At 41.1% G+C, this 16,326-nt stretch overlaps 1 protein-coding gene and 1 long non-coding RNA gene across 2 annotated transcripts; both read left to right on the top strand.

Annotated features, from left to right (window-relative positions):
- The first annotated feature begins 4,069 nt into the window (after positions 1 to 4,069).
- LOC117748889 lies at positions 4,070 to 6,012 on the top strand. The gene is made up of 4 exons (XR_004611672.1): positions 4,070 to 4,325; positions 4,572 to 4,744; positions 4,851 to 5,066; positions 5,285 to 6,012. It is a non-coding gene; the product is annotated as an uncharacterized LOC117748889 (long non-coding RNA).
- A 484-nt stretch (positions 6,013 to 6,496) lies between these two features.
- Positions 6,497 to 15,957, top strand: LOC117749085 (glucagon receptor-like). The gene is given in 15 exon segments (XM_034559299.1): positions 6,497 to 6,546; positions 8,707 to 8,740; positions 8,965 to 9,052; positions 9,235 to 9,345; positions 10,142 to 10,263; positions 11,684 to 11,790; positions 12,223 to 12,271; positions 12,273 to 12,380; positions 12,483 to 12,642; positions 12,831 to 12,891; positions 13,002 to 13,071; positions 14,956 to 15,047; positions 15,152 to 15,290; positions 15,424 to 15,465; positions 15,886 to 15,957. Coding segments are annotated over 15 exon segments (1,305 nt in total).
- The last annotated feature ends 369 nt before the right edge of the window (positions 15,958 to 16,326 follow it).

Raw genomic sequence — 16,326 nt, 5'->3', positions numbered from 1 at the left:
CACATACTAATGAAACACTCGCACATTCACTATTGAAACGCTTGTACACTCACTACTGAAACACTTACACATACATACATACTCTGTAAATACTCTTACGCATACATATGAGAAAACACACACGCATACATATATACTTCTGTGTCATATACACATACATATGAAATGCTTACATGCATACAGGTGAAACATGTATACGTATCTATCTGTTTTCAGTTATATGTATGTATGCTCTTACATGAGGATGTGCAAGCGTCTCACATGTATTCATACAAGTAATTTCAGTAGTGACCGTGAGTGTTTCACTAGTGAATGTACGAGTCTTTCAGTAGTTATGTGTGTAAGTGTTTCAGTATTGGATAGTTAAGAGTGTTTCATTAGTATGTGTGTAAGTGTTTTCAGTAGTGAGTGTACGAGTGTTTCAGTAGTATGTGTGTAAGTGTTTCAGTAGTGAGTGTAAGAGTGTTTCAGTAGTATGTGTGTAAGTGTTTTCAGTAGTGAGTGTAAGAGTGTTTCAGTAGTATGTGTGTAAGTGTTTCAGTAGTGAGTGTACGAGTGTTTCAGTAGTATGTGTTTAAAAGTGTTTCAGTAGTGAGTGTATGAGTGTTTCAGTAGTATGTGTGTAAGTGTTTTCAGTAGTGAGTGTACGAGTGTTTCAGTAGTATGTGTGTAAGTGTTTCAGTAGTGAGTGTACGAGTGTTTCAGTAGTATGTGTGTAAGTGTTTCAGTAGTGAGTGTACGAGTGTTTCAGTAGTATGTATGAACGACATCTCACTAGCCTACGGAAGGTACTTCGGTTAAACCGGAAGGCGGAAGCAAAGAGTGCATGTGCCAACGGTCAAGGTTATGGCAGCGCCAGCGGACAATAGGCTTGCGACAGCTGAGGCTGTGCTCCTACTGAGGAACTTACTTCAGTCACCTACCCTAATAAACCAAATATCGCACTCTGTAGGTACACCTTCGAATGCAGCAATTAATTGACTGAAATAAGGTCTCTCTATGAACCCGGGTCTAGCAGCATGCAACGCACACCTGCTCCAGGCAATGACATAGGGAACTATTGCCCACGCTATGAAACGATGGGCAACTTACAGCACATGGAAAGCTAAACCAAGACAAAAGTAAGTAGAATTGTTTTATTTTTTATTGTTTAAGATAACTGGGGCATTCCATTTAATTCGCATAGTTGTAATGTTGGCTAGCTAGCAAAGTAAGGGTAATGTTGCTTGTTAGCTAGCTAGCATATTGGTGGCTGCGTTAGTTTAAGTAGCTAGCACTAACGTTAGCTCGTCTGACGTGTTTCTTTTTTTTTTACAGAGTCAGACAGAAAATGTTGTACCATCGGACCTTTAACAAAGGACGTTATTTTGCTGCTTAGTCCGACAGACGACATAGTCGTCAAGCAGCGGAAGAAGGAGCAGTTATACATAAGAGGGCATATCTTGAGTGCTTTCGAGTTTGACAAAACCTGGGACCAAGGGACAGTTCTTCCGTCAAATAGTGACGCTTTTAAGCAGAAAATTCCCGACGATGTGAGGGTACGTAGCGTTAACATGATAGAATAGCCAGCCAGACTCCAATGCACTATATTCGGAGTCCTTTACTCATCTAATGAATACGGGGCTCTAGCTGTTACGTAAATGTTTTTCCACGAAGCACAAATGCCCCTTAGGTGATTATATAGCAGCATACCAATACATCATAATTTATTAGTGGATTGCGCTCCTAAATAAACTTTCCTGTTAGCACACATACATTTTTAGGCAATATACGCCAAAAAGGAGCACTGTATACCCCCTGGTTTAAGGCATCTAACAGAATGGCTTGATAATTGATACATTAATTATTAGACTATTCAGTTAATCTCACCAACTACATTAAACATTACAACATTACACCAGCATAGTACTGGTGACCAAAAGCCACCAAAACAGATTTTATGGATCTTCTTGCATACATTCTATAAGTGTCTTCATCATTAATGTGACCATCATTCTACTCCAAAATAGTGGGAAGGCTAATCACTGATATGTACTCAATTGGTTTGTGTACAGCTGTGAACTACTGATGGCTTGTGGCAACAAGTTGATCACACCAGTGTTGAGGGACGGCAGCAACTCAATGCCAGTATAATCCAGAAAGTACTTAAGTTAAGGTCTATATGTGAGGCCCTTCAGAACACTTGAGGTATGTATAAAGGTGTTATCTGTAACTTCTGAGATTGAAAGTAACCCAATTCGCCCAATTTCAGGCGACTCTAGCTCAGGGGTATGACCCGTGGTCGTCCCGTAACCGCAAGGTACCCGATTCGATGCCCAGTCCCTCCATAGTTCACATGTCGAAGAGTCCCCTGAGCAAGACACTTAACCCTAGCTGCTCCCCGGGCGCCTCTCAAGGCAGCCCACTGCTCCTTAACCACAGATGGGTCAAATGCAGAGAAGAATTTCCCCAAGGGATTAATAGAGTGCATGTTTCTTTTCTTTCTTTCAATTGTGATGTACTGTTGTTGTTTTTGAAAGTTGTATAACTTTTAACCAAACTGACATGTTACATTTTTTACTGCTGGGTTTAGTGATAGTATCCAACACTAAACAAACAAGCAATGATCTTCAAAATATACCGTTCCTTCGCAAGTTAGTAACATTGCACAAAATGTATACAAACCACTTCAGCACCTTTTGATTGAGGTACTGTAGGCTAGTTGATAGAATGACTAAGTGATATTAACTGCAGTAAATTCTATCCCTTTTTAAGCCTGAAAATTGGATGAAAGTTGCTGCGAGGAGCAGGAGGAGTAAGTAGCGATGGTGCCATCAGTCACCACCAGAGCAAGCAGAAAACTTAACCCTGTCGGGGACCAGTCGGACCACCCCACCAAATTAGCGACCAGCAGCCTGGCACCTGCGAGCACCGTGGCCAGCAGCCTTGATCCAAACAGTACCCCACTATTGACCACCAACCTGTGGCCAGAAAGTACTGATTACAGAGCTTACTTTCTGTTATCAATATGTTATCCGATGAAGAAGAAGATGAGGATCTGTATGCTGCCTTATCGGGCCAGCATGGAAGACCAGATGTGAGTATTAGAATATTGCCTTTTATTTAACAAAATGTTTTATTACTTGTTGATTCTCCCCGGTGCTAATTTTGTTGATTTTTGTTCCGTTGTTTAGCTTTGCTAGACTAAAAACACTGTTGCCATTGTAAGTGTGGGTCCCAAGTTGAGTGCCTCTTGGAAAAAGACCACAAATTGTACCTATGCCTTTTATCCTTATTACTGATTGCGACACAATACTTCAAAGTTGCGATTAGGGTCACTGGAAGGCTAGAGGCACCTTCTGTGATTAATTTCACTGTCAATGCATCAATTCGAGATGTTAATTCACGGATAATGGCAAGTATCGGGTGGCGAACACTGTTCTTGTCCGCAAGGTGAAAATCAAAATGTGGGTGGATGTGTGTATGCACAAATGGCTTACACTATAACTGTGTATGTATGGTTGGAGCAGTGATCTAACCTAACATTTTCTTCCCTTTTGATGTTTGCTTTCAGAAAGAAAGTTCATCTGAAGTGTCCCTATTCAAGAGATTTTATCTGAGCTTGGTGAAAGATCAACAATAACCAGTCAACCGGTTCAACATAAACCGTGCTGCTGTGCTGATGGTGCCATATCGGGCTTCAAAAGAATTTCTTTTGACCCGACACACAGGATAAGTGTGAGATTTTCTGCTGACAAAGGAACAAACTGAAGAAGCTGTTGATCTTGGTGGTCCTAAGAAGAGAATTTCTTCGACTGCTTACAGAAGTTCTTGCACAGTCTGAAATGTTTGAGGGAAACAGAAGGGAACCTCATACTGGCTCTTGATGCATCAGATAGCCTTTATCTTGTTTTTGGTTTTCATGAAAGAATTATATACCGCTTTGTATATCATTATTATGGCTCCCACTCCATTTTGTGTGAACCTCATAGTGATTTTAATCTTTTGAAATAATAGCCTAAACAACTTCTAACAAGCCAGTGTGGCTACCCTGGTACCAAAGAGGGTGCCAAAACTCAGTTACAGACTGTGATTTAAGTGATTCCATGGCAGCAGTAAAGGTTATGCATTCCAACATAAATTCTACTCTTTTTTTTCCCAGCTGTCAGAGAGGACTGATACTTTATCACAGGAAGGGCTATTGCAGTCAGTCTGGTACATGGAGGGCCTTCACCCAAATTTCTTGTCCAAAACACTGTTTGACTGCATAGTTCAAGGGCCAGAGAAATCTAGACCAGACCTGGGGGGACATCGTAGATTCTGAAATCCGTGACAAAATACAAAAGGTTTGTTGCATTTTAATTTCATCATATTCAATGCTCTATGATGAATTTAAAGATTTGGCTGGTCAAGCACAGAATATTCTGAGTTTTGAGCTAAAAGTAGTCACTGGAATAATATTTAACTTCAATTTCCATTGCAATGGAATTTGGATGAGGAAGGTGGGTGCGCAATAATTGGTGGGGGAAAGTAAATCAACTGTTTTATTTTTTAATCTGATTTAAAACAAATAAACTGTTAATCATTCTTAGGTTTCAGAATCAACAACTCTGGAGGAACTCACCAAGTCAACTGAACCTCTCCATGAGTATCACGCCAATGCAGGCTGTCTGAAGCCACTGAAAAGTGTTGACGACAGGGATAGACTTGTAGAAGATGTCTTGATGTTTCAAGTGATCAATCGAGTCCGTGGACCATTTGAAAGGTATTTTAAATGTAGTTAAATTGAAAATCCTGTTTGATGTCCAACACATGCAAAAGAGTGAACTCTTCATTGAACACTTTTCCTCCCTTACTGTCATTTACTGTAGGTTCAAGATGGGTTGTAAACACTTGGAGTTCTGGAGCAGATCCAGAAGCATCCAGAATCTTTCAGTCAGTGATGTGCTACAATCCAAAGCCGCCTCACCGCTGACCAGGTTGATGGCTGTTCCACGGTCCGGTGGTCAGAGGAGGGGAGCAACCAGAAAAGAAGATGAGGAAACAGTAGTTGCTTTCTGGAGGGGACTATTTACAAGATGTGGAAGGTGTGATGTGTGTGAGAGAGAGCGAAAACTCAGGAAACTTGTATGTGCACTTGTTCTAAGAAAGGGAAAAAAGCTTTTGGTGTTGACGTTACAAAGTTTATGATTTAACGTATTTGGTCTGTCTCATTTATATTTATCACCCACCCCAACGAAGTTCTAAAATGTAGTTTGTGTGCTATGCTTAATTCTGTGCTGTCCTGCTTTGCTTATTTCCACAGAGGAAGATGGATCAAAGAAATGGGGGACATCCTAGCATTGCAACGGGATCTGCTGCACCAATACCACCAATCGGCTTTTCTCCTCAGCCATCTCTTGAATTTCTTCACTTCAAGTGGTGGAGCAGAAAAGTTTTTTTTTGTTATTGTACAGCATTAAACGGTTATGTCAGTATCCACTCCAATTATGTGGATATATTGAAATGCAAATTATTTCATTCACACTAGACCAAGTTTGCTTGTTTTGTTAACTTGAGTGCATACATTTCATGCTAAGGGATTACATGTGTCCTGTTGTTTGTTTTACATGAATGTTCTAAGAATGGAGGCCACTCGAGAAATTTATTTTTCATGTTGGGCAGTATCCACATGGCACGGTCTAGATTCAATACCAGACCGTTATGCTTGTCTAAACACCGCAACCGTGAATCAACGGGACGAGTTACCCAGCAGCCCCCAAAGTTACATTTTTGAATTGTGTTTTTTTATTGTCAAGTTTAATTCAAATGTACTTGTCGAATGAGCTGGGAGGGTATTTCTCTAAGCTGGCTAACTGAGTAAGCCTGACTTCTGCAATAAGTACAACCTGGAAACTCTTCAAATCTGGAACATAAAAATTAAAATAGCTTTCCGGGTTTTTACTTTACACAGAAGTCAGCCTTACTCAGTTAGCCAGCGGATATCAGTCAATCAGCTGATGCTCAGAAATACAGTAGAAACAACTTTTGATGTCAGAGTTCTTTTATACAGGTACATTTACACATCAATAAATGTTTGTATGAAATAATAGCCCAATTTCTTCATTCAAGTTTATTGTTACATACTAGACATCAACTTGCAATATCAGTAGTGAAATTCTTAGGCCAACTCAACTTTGCACACTAGTAAGAGAATCATTCACTTAGTCCTCTGGGATGTCTTGCTTGTAAAAAATGTAAAAGAGACAGAAATAATTATATTCCATGATTTCCATCATTCATTAATGGGTCAATTAATTCTTAAATTTCTTGCATGGTACTGTTGCTTACATGACACACAGTTTTCCAGGAACCTCAATATTATCCCTGCTCTCTACTGCAGGTAGTGGTTCATTATCAGTGCCTAAATGTTCATCAATCTGAAACACACCACCTATAGCTGTGTTGTTGCTTCCAATATGACAACACCTCTATGCCACAATTGCAATGGGGTTTGGCATCCTTGGGTAGAGAGTCCATGGTTATTCCATTGGCTCCTGAATTCTCTGACTGCCCTTTGAACCCGAGGTAAGTAAATGTGATGCAAACATAATAAATTAAGATCACAAAGAGAGTCAAGTATGCCTTCATTTCCATAAAGGTAAATAAGTCAGAGAAGTAGTATGAAACCACTCGGTTTAGTTCTGCCCATAGCCTCTCTATTCTTTGTGTAAGTGTTTCAGTAGTGAGTGTACAAGCGTTTCAATAGTAAATGTGAGTGTTTCATTAGTATGTGTGTAAGTGTTTCAGTAGTGAGTGTGAAAGTGTCTCAATAGTATGGCCTAAACGGCCCCTCATAGAAAATGGACAAATAGGCAACACTTTCCAGCTCATTCTGGGGGATCCCGAGGCGTTCCAAGGCCAAGCCGGGAGATATAATCCCTCCAGCGTGTCCTCGGTCTTCCCCGGGGCCTCCTACCAGTTGGACGTGCCTGGAAAACCTCTAATGGGAGGCGTCCAGTAGGCATCCTGACTAGATGCCCGAACCAACCTCAGCTGACTCCTTTCGACACGAAGGAGCAGCGACTCGACTCCAAGCTCCCCCCTGATGTCCGAGCTCCTTAGCCAATCTCTAAGGCTGAGCCCGGCCACCCTACGGAGGAAGCTCATTTCGGCCGCTTGTATCCGAGATCTCGTTCTTTTGGTCACGACCCAGAGTTCGTGACCATAGGTGAGGGTTGGAACGTAGACCGACCAGTAAATGGAGAGCTTTGCCTTCCGGCTCGGCTCCCTCTTCACCAAGACGGACCGGTACAGCGCCTGTTTTACTGCTGCAGCCGCACCGATCCGCCTGTCGATCTCCCGCTCCACCTTACCCTCACGTCGTGAACAAGACCCCGAGATACTTGAACTCCTTCGCTTGGGGTAGGCAGTTTGCCCCCACCTGGAGGGAGCAATCCGCCGGTTTCCGGCAGAGCACCATGGCCTCAGATTTGGAGGTGCTAACTCTCATCCCTGCCGCTTCGCACTCGGCTGCAAAACGCAACTAGTCTCATGCAGAGTAATGCACTGTATCTGCCCCCAACAGACAGCTGCTGCAGGAGGGATAAATACACCAGGACACGGCGTAGTAAATTAGGAACCCACTGAATCATTGTTGTAACATTATAACATTGTTATATCCTAGACTTCCACTATTTCAGAATCATTCCACCACATTCCTCATAACTTAAGGGGGGTGCCTGGTTAAAAGACAGAGACTTACTGAAACACGCCCGGACTGTCTTGTTTTTCGGGAAACAACAATATTCCATCAGCATCATTTTAAGGATTATAAAATACACATTCTAGTATCATTATTATCATGCATATTTGTTTCACAGGCTCTAGTGGATGTTCATTTACAGTACAGGGTGTAGTTAGTCAAATGTAATGTCTCGGTTGTCTCCAGTTAAAAATGGCTGGGTGTGTGTGGTGGATATAGGTCCCAGTAAGTCGTGTTTATTCTGGAAACTTGACAAACAGCAATTTTCTTTTTTGAAGAGGTGATTCGTCAATTGCACTTGGATTTCATCAATGAATAACAAAAACAAGATTTAATTTGCATGTTTGGATGAATTTGGTACTCTGACATAATTTAAGTTCAAATGTGTCTTGCTTGGATGTTTGAGCTTCATTGAGCCAGAATAATGACTTTGCAGAGTTTGACACTAGAAGGTTGTTTTCACATTCGTCATCTGAGGGAGGAAAGATTCTCTGTGCTCACCTTGAATCTTAAGTTGTTTTATTTTACCGGAGTCATTGCAGTGAGAAATGTTCACATCCTCTGCATAGGGGATTCTAACCTGTACATACACACAGGTCATGAGAGAGGGAGCACATGAGGGAAATGGGTAATAGGGGTCAGATGCAATAAGAAAGCAAAATATTGTTATTTATATTTAGTTAAACGCTATTAGAGAGTTTCATGTAAGTGAGTTATGTAGTTTATGTGACTCAGTTCAACAAAACGTGATTTTTCTTGAAGATGCTAATTATTGAGAGCTGGTTGAACATATATAGTGGTTCATATCCTCTGAACGTCCATTTTGAAAACAGCCAACGTTTCTACAGCTTTATGGTTAATGCAGATCAATACACGGATGAAATCGCACTCCCTAAAATGTATTTGAATTGTGAATTTGGCCAGTACTAACTGAACTCATGAAAAACGTAATGACTCTGTTCTGTTCTCCATCCTCCTCTCAGTCTCTCCGATGACGAAGTCTGCAGTGATGGACAGGTCTCCAGAAATAATGGCTTTGGTCTGCCTACTCTTTCTCCAACTGCAAAAAGTTAGTTTTAATGAAATATAATATCAATACTTTTTTTTTTTTGTGGAACGTTTGATAGACAAGGACGCCTAACCCAACAGCAAAATGTTCTTTCTTTCAAAATGGCCAGAATTTTGTACTTGACTTTATTAAGTATTTCTTTGGAAATGCCCTTACAGTGTGAGATGGCCAGTGGAAAGTCTTAGAGGAGACGTATCTGAAGTGGGTCCAGTATAAAGAAGACTGTGTGAGAATGATAGAAAGGGAGCCGCTCCCTCAAGGTACAGAATAACTTCATTCACGTACTGATTCATCATGCAAAATGGAATATGTCAGGAGGTGGAAAAGGGGTGGAAAGAGAACAAAGAAAATGTCAAATTATGCCATTTCAATTTGCACCAAAAATGATCATCTCTGGCTTTTGGTTGAGTATCTTTTGAGTTTCTTATGTTTGTCTTCCTAGCTGGCTTGTTCTGTAACAGGACATTTGACAGATACGCCTGCTGGCCAGATACTAATGCTGGCTCTGTGGTCAACATCTCGTGTCCTTTCTACCTGCCCTGGTATGATCAAGGTAAATCACCCTTTTAGTGAGTCTAACTTTGTCTTAACAAACTGAAATGTATTGCTTGTTGTGTATGTTTTTCATGTGTGGCGAGGTCGGTTCTTAACCAGTATTGGATTCTGGTTTAGTGGAAATTTGCTGAAGATATTCAAGTTCCCCAGAATTTAACGTTTATATCCTCACTACTGACACTGAGACAACAAAACACAACAACCTTATTTTCTTTTTGGGGAAATTTTGTTGAGAAGATTGATGCCACTCTTATATCTGAGAGTGGTATTTTCTCATCGAAAATGTAATAAAGCAAATAAGGATATTCCCCAAAATGTCAAACCATAACTTTCAAACACAGAATATATCATCCTAGTTTCACGGCAGTTTAATGAAATAGTCACCAAATTGAAATCAATAGAGATTTGGACATGCAATTTTTTATATTTTTCATGCCGCTCAGTAAAAAAAAACTGTGCCAATGGAAAGTCAATTACGATCCTTTTGTGTGGTGGCACACAAAAGGGTGAACAGTCAGAGTTTGTGACGTGGTATTAAATATTTAGTCAAATGTATCCATCTGTCCATAAACCCAATCTGATTATTCTGCATGTATGTGTGCATTGACTATGCATCTGCGGGTTCCTTTTCCCTTTTATGCTGGAATGATAATATATAATATAACATATAATAATGATAATATGCCCAGGCTATTTTCCTGTCTTCGGCCCAGTGATTGTCTTCCACCCCCTGTGGCTCTAATGATGAGTATGCGGGTAATGATTGAAGGACTGACTGACTGTTTCTCCTCCAGTGCTCCAGGGTGTTGTGCGTCGGCTGTGTGGCTCTGACGGCCTCTGGGAGCGAGATGACAACGGGCAGGTGTGGAGGGACATGACCCAGTGTGAGGAGGAAAAAGAGGTCAAGTCTCAGGAGGTACGACCACCAACATGTCACAAGCGTGGGGGTTAATTTGTTTGAGCCGTGAGCACTTCTTGTTGCTCAAACATACAGTATATTCTTTATTATATATTTAGGAAGACAAATCCTTTTGTTGAGCGTTCAGTGCCCTGCTGGAACGTGGGTTGATTCTTGTCAGACCAAAGGCGTCATGTAAAAGAACAAGCTCTGCAGTGACTGATGTGAGCCCCGAGTTTGATGCCAATGAGCATCAATTGTCAGAGACAGATAGAAAGATTGACATCACAACATGAAAAACCTTTCACGCCTAAATTAAACACTAATCGGTTCATTAGGAATGTGATGGTGACAATAAGGAGTTGGCAGATACTCTTATTGACATTAAGCCTCACATGGTTTACCTTTGCAATAGTCACAGGAATCCTTGGCAGGAATCCAGCTGCAATTAACTTTGTTTTATAATTTGATCTTTATTATCTATTGATATTCTTTTGTACAGCTTTTTTACTTTGCCAATACAAAAAAAGATAAAACAATGAAATCCTGAGTACACACAAGTGCGCCTCAAATGCCTCGTAAATATGTACTTCACAATAATAAAATAACTATTATTAATATCGATAATATTATTTTTTGTGTGTTTATGTGTACAAGGCCTATTATTGTGTATCACCAATAATTCCAGCTAGCTGCCTGTTTGCAGTGCAACCCTACGCATACTGTAGGGCAAAACCATCACTTTGGCTTCATCAGCATGGGGTTTATGCCTTTCAGCTCTCACCTCTCTCTCTCTTCACATTTGCATATGTTTTTCATTCAAGCATAAAACTCCCACCACTAATTGTTGAAATCATTGATGAAGATGTATACTTCAGTGGCCACATTAAAGCTGTAAAGAATAAAATATGGCATCTTAAAAACATATAGCTTAAATTAGAAACTTTGTGTCCAAGTAGGATTTAGAAGAGTTAATTCACGCTTTTATTTCATGGGGGTGGACTACTGTAAAGCATTCCTTACTGGTCTCTCCAATAAGACCATTAGAAAGGTGAACCTCATTCGAAATGCCGCTGCTACAACACCAAAGAGAGAGAACATTTTCCTCCAAATCTCTCAACTGGCTTCCAGATAAATATAGAATTGCTTTCAATGCCTTACTTCTACTTATATATATCGCATAAGTACAAGCGGGTCAGCCTCTCAGATCTGCAGTGACTGGTCGGTTAGTGGAGTCCATTGCATAGATAGATATATACTTTATTCATCCCCAGGGGGAAATTGAATTTTAGGGTGGAGTTTACATCGAACAAGACATTTTTTTTATTGTTTCCATCTTTATATTGTAAACCACAACCATCTGGGTATCCAGATTATCATATTATTAGTAAATTAAGTTATGAGGTCCTATTTCCCCAAAAATGACTTGTCTTCACAGCTGTGGTTCAAACAACTGATGGTGAGCTTCAGGATGTTGTACACGGCTGGCTATTCCTTGTCCCTCTTCACGCTCGTAACGGCTCTCATCATTCTCCTGAGCTTTAGGTAAGCTGTCAAATAGCCAATCAGATAACTGGCTGTAACATTCATTCTAAATACAAATCAGATACCAAAGAAATTGCACATCTTCAACATTCATAACAATCAAATATTAAGGAGGATTGTAGGATTGTAGGAAGGATTGTATTATTAAGTAATTGTTGAATGGAATCAACCGAACCCAATTTTTTGGTTGAATGGGACTCATTTTACTACCTTTATGTGTGTACAGAGAATAAGACGTGAAGAGATTCAAGAGCAACCAAATGATGGCGTTACATGTAAAAAACAAAACAAATCAAAGACAAATAGTTGTAAATGATGTGCTTTTTTCAGGTCACATAAAAACAGCATAAGAAAACCAACACAATCAAGAACAAAGATGCTGTATTCATATTTAAAGGGTCTAATTTGTGGTACTTGTATGTCCCCTGACAGGAAACTGCATTGCACGAGGAACTACATTCATGTTAACCTCTTCATGTCCCCTCATCCTGCGAGCTGTATCTGTTATTATTAAGGACACCATGCTGGAACGCCACTGGGGAAGAGAAATCATGAAACAAGGAGATGTGAGCGAGATGCTCAGTCACCAGGTGGGTCTTGAAATGTAGTGATGATGGTTTGCTGTTGGTACGTGTTGAAGTTTAAACATTAGCATATTGTAATGTGTATTTTTTCATGTCCATTTCCTCAAGGCGGCTATTGGCTGCAGGGTGGCACAGGTAATGATGCAGTACTGTGTCCTGGCCAATCACTATTGGTTCTTTGGAGAGGCAATTTATTTGTACTCTGTGCTTATTGCCTCAGTGTTCATCAACCACAACAAATATTTACCATACATCTGTCTTGGCTGGGGTAAGTTCCATCTCTTTGTGTCCAAATTAACATGCATCAACAAGTACTTTCTTACGTGACTACAGAGCATGAGCATGCCCTATAACAGCAGTGTGGCTTTTCTGGATGCATGCCATGGAGAGATTTACAGTCACACTTGTTGTTAAGGTGTTTTTGAAAGCAGCTGCAGTAATCTTTTCTGCCTTTAGGAACTCCACTTCTATTTGTGGTTCCCTGGGTAGTGATGAAGCAATTGAAGGAAAATAAAGAGTAAGTGTGTGTGTGTGTGTGTGTGTCTGTGTGTGTGTGTGTGTGTGTGTGTAGTGTCCCAATGTGCCTGCTCACTCTATAAATTATAAACAGCTACCTTTTCTTTTCAGGTGTTGGGCTGTCAATGAGAATATGAACTACTGGTGGATCATTCGTTTCCCAATCCTTCTTGTTTCACTAGTAAGGATGACTTGTGTGCAAATAGTCCTCTCAGTGCATGAATCATAATAATAATAATAATAATAATAATGCATTGAATTTATATAGCGCTTTTCATGATACTCAAAGACACTTATAACATCCTAAAAGCTACAAATAAATAAATAAGATTAACTAAAATACAAGTAAAACAAATAAAACAAATAGGGACTTTCTGAGTCACTCGGACCCTAATAAAAAACAAAAACAAACAGTCACACATTAAAAGCAGTTCTGAACAGGTGGGTTTTGATTTGCGATTTGAATAAGGAAAGATCAGTGCAGTCTCGGATGAGTTTGGGGAGAGAGTTCCAGAGGGAGGGGGCAGATATGGAGAAGGCTCTGTCACCCCACGTCCGGTGCTTGGTCCTATGTGGGATGGATAGGAGATCGGCATCAGAGGAGCGGAGCCGACGGGATGGAGTGTGGTGGTGGTGGAGTAGGTCGGTGAGGTAGGAGGGGGCCTGATTATGGAGGGCTTTGTGAGTGAGGAGAAGGATTTTGTATTGGATCCGTTGTGGGACGGGGAGCCAGTGAAGGCTCTGGAGAACAGGGGTGATGAGTGGGTGAGCAGGCGAGCAGCAGAGTTCTGGATGTATTGGAGTTTGTTTAGGATTTTGGAAGATGTGCGATTAAGAATACTATTGCAATATTCAATTCTGGAGGTGATGAAGGCGTGGATTAAAGTTTCAGCAGCAGATGAGGAAAGTGATGGGCGGAGACGGGCAATGTTTTTTAGGTGGAAGAAGGAGGTTCTGGTGATTTGTTTGATGTGATGTTCAAATGAGAGGTTGCTGTCAAACATGACTCCGAGGTTGCGGATGTGAGAGGAGGGAGACAGAGTGGAGTTATCGATGGTGAGGCAGAAGTTGTGACTGGTTTTGGTGAGAGATTTGGGGCCGATGATGATCATATCCGATTTATCACAGTTGAGTTTGAGAAAGTTGGTTTGCATCCATGATTTAATGTCAGTGAGGCAGTTGGTCAGAGTGGAGTGAGTAGTAGTGGTAATGGCCTTTGTGGAGATGTAGAGCTGGACATCATCAGCGTAGCAGTGGAAGAGGAGACCGTGATGACGTATGATATTACCAAGACGGAGCAGGTAGAGGATGAACGGACCAAGCACCGAACCTTGGGGGACGCCCTGAGACAGGAGCAGTGGAGGAGGTGCAGTTGTTGATGCTGATGAATTGTTGTCTGTTTGTTAGATATGATTTGAGCCAGGAGAGAGCAGTTCCGGTGATGTTGAGGGATGATTCGAGGCGGGAGAGAAGGATATTGTGGTTGATGGTGTCGAATGCTGCAGTGAGATCCAGGAGAAGGAGAATATTGAGGTGACCAGAGTCTGAGGAGAGAAGGAGGTCATTGGTGACTTTGAGAAGGCCTGTTTCAGTGCTGTGCTGTGAGCGGAAACCGGATTGAAATGGCTCGAACAAATCATTGGAGATGAGGTGGGCTTTGAGTTGTGCAGCAACAACGTGTTCCAGTATTTTTTACAGGAAGGGAAGATTAAAGAGGGGCCGGCAATTGCTCATGGTCTCAGGGTCGAGTCCAGGTTTCTTGAGGATGGGGGTGACAGCAGCCAGTTTAAGTGTGTCGGGGACTGAGCCGGAGTTGAGGGAGGAGTTGATTATTGCTATGATGAGTGGAGCAATGGCTGGGAGACATTCCTTGGTGAGAGTAGATGGTATGGGATCCAGGATACAGGTGGAGCTTCTCATTCCTGTTGTGAATGAAGAGAGCTCTAAAAGGGACACAGGGGAGAACTGAGATCATCTGACATGTTGGTCTTCTCTGTAAAATATATTGTATCATTTTTTTGTGTTCTGGATACAGCAATTCATAATTAGATGTTCTAATCAACAGATCAACTTTTTGATTTTTATGAAGATCCTGAAGGTCATTCTTTCAAAATTACGAGCCAGCAACCAGAGTGGATACCCTGATTACAAACTTAGGCAAGTTGTCTCAGCATATTTACAATCATGATAAACTAGATTTGTTTTAATCTTTTGTCTGTTTACTAAAACCAAGGCCACGACTGTTTGATTTGTCCTGTTAGGCTTGCAAAGGCAACCCTTACCCTCATCCCTCTGTTTGGGGTTCATGAGATCATATTCATCTTTGCAACAGATGAGCAGACAACAGGTGTTCTGCGCTACGTTAAAGTCTTCTTCACCCTTTTCCTCAATTCATTTCAGGTAGGTTCAATTGGACCTGAGAGTATAGGTGATTGCTATTGCTGAAACTTTAATACAATGTAACCATCCAGACATTATGTAATGTGTTACTGTACAGCAAATATTAACAGGATTTTTGGTGGCCCCACTGCAGGGCTTTCTGGTGGCTGTGCTCTATTGCTATGCCAATAAAGAGGTTTGTTGTTACATCTCTTATTCTGATTTCATTGTATGCATCCTACATAGAAGGTACTGATTAACATAGCACCAGTCACATTATCTGAGAGATAACATAACATCAATCTACATTGGTGTAAAACGTAATCCTCAACTGAATCAGATAATCCTGATAATGGTGGTAATGATCTAAATCCATCTTCCTAAGAAACTCAATTAGGGTTCTGAGGATGTGCAGCTGTACAGTTCATCTAAAGATACATTAGAATAAATTATAAATTAATAAATAAATAATTAATATTAGGTCGTCCACCTCTGATCAGTGGACTTGATTAATACCATGGACCTTTCAATTTTTGTTACATTTTCAAGCATCAGACTGAAAACATCACAAAATATGTACACAAAATGGCATACTAACTGTCTACTCTGGGTACAGGTTAGGACCGAGCTGAAGAGGAAGCTACGCAGCTGGAGGTTAGAGGCTGAGATTGTATGCTGTGAACAGTGACTAGCCGTTCCTGACACTCGAGTAGACACTTTCTCCATCGCCACAGTGCCAGAGCGCAACAGATCCTCCGCCACAGCAATGAAGGCAATGCCTGATGGTTCACCTACTCCCGAGACTTCACTTATTTTTAGGCGGCAAGTTCAGACAGCTTCCCCACAGCCTGATGCTTCTTTGCTGCACTGTCCATCAGTGGTAAATGAAGACAACACCATGCTGCATGGGGATCAGGTTGACACTGGACAATTGCCTGTAGCCATGCAGGTCTCCTTCCTCATTCACCTTCAAGACCCAGTTGAGTTACTCCCACATGTTGTAAATATAGATTCAGATTGAATACATGTCTACCTTCACTGTACATTAAACACAGTA

This window comes from Cyclopterus lumpus, chromosome 19, assembly GCF_009769545.1.
Source record: "Cyclopterus lumpus isolate fCycLum1 chromosome 19, fCycLum1.pri, whole genome shotgun sequence".
Classification (NCBI taxonomy): Eukaryota; Metazoa; Chordata; class Actinopteri; order Perciformes; family Cyclopteridae; genus Cyclopterus; species Cyclopterus lumpus.
The sequence above is the reverse complement of the archived record's forward strand: the minus strand, read 5'-3'. Positions and strand labels throughout refer to the sequence as shown.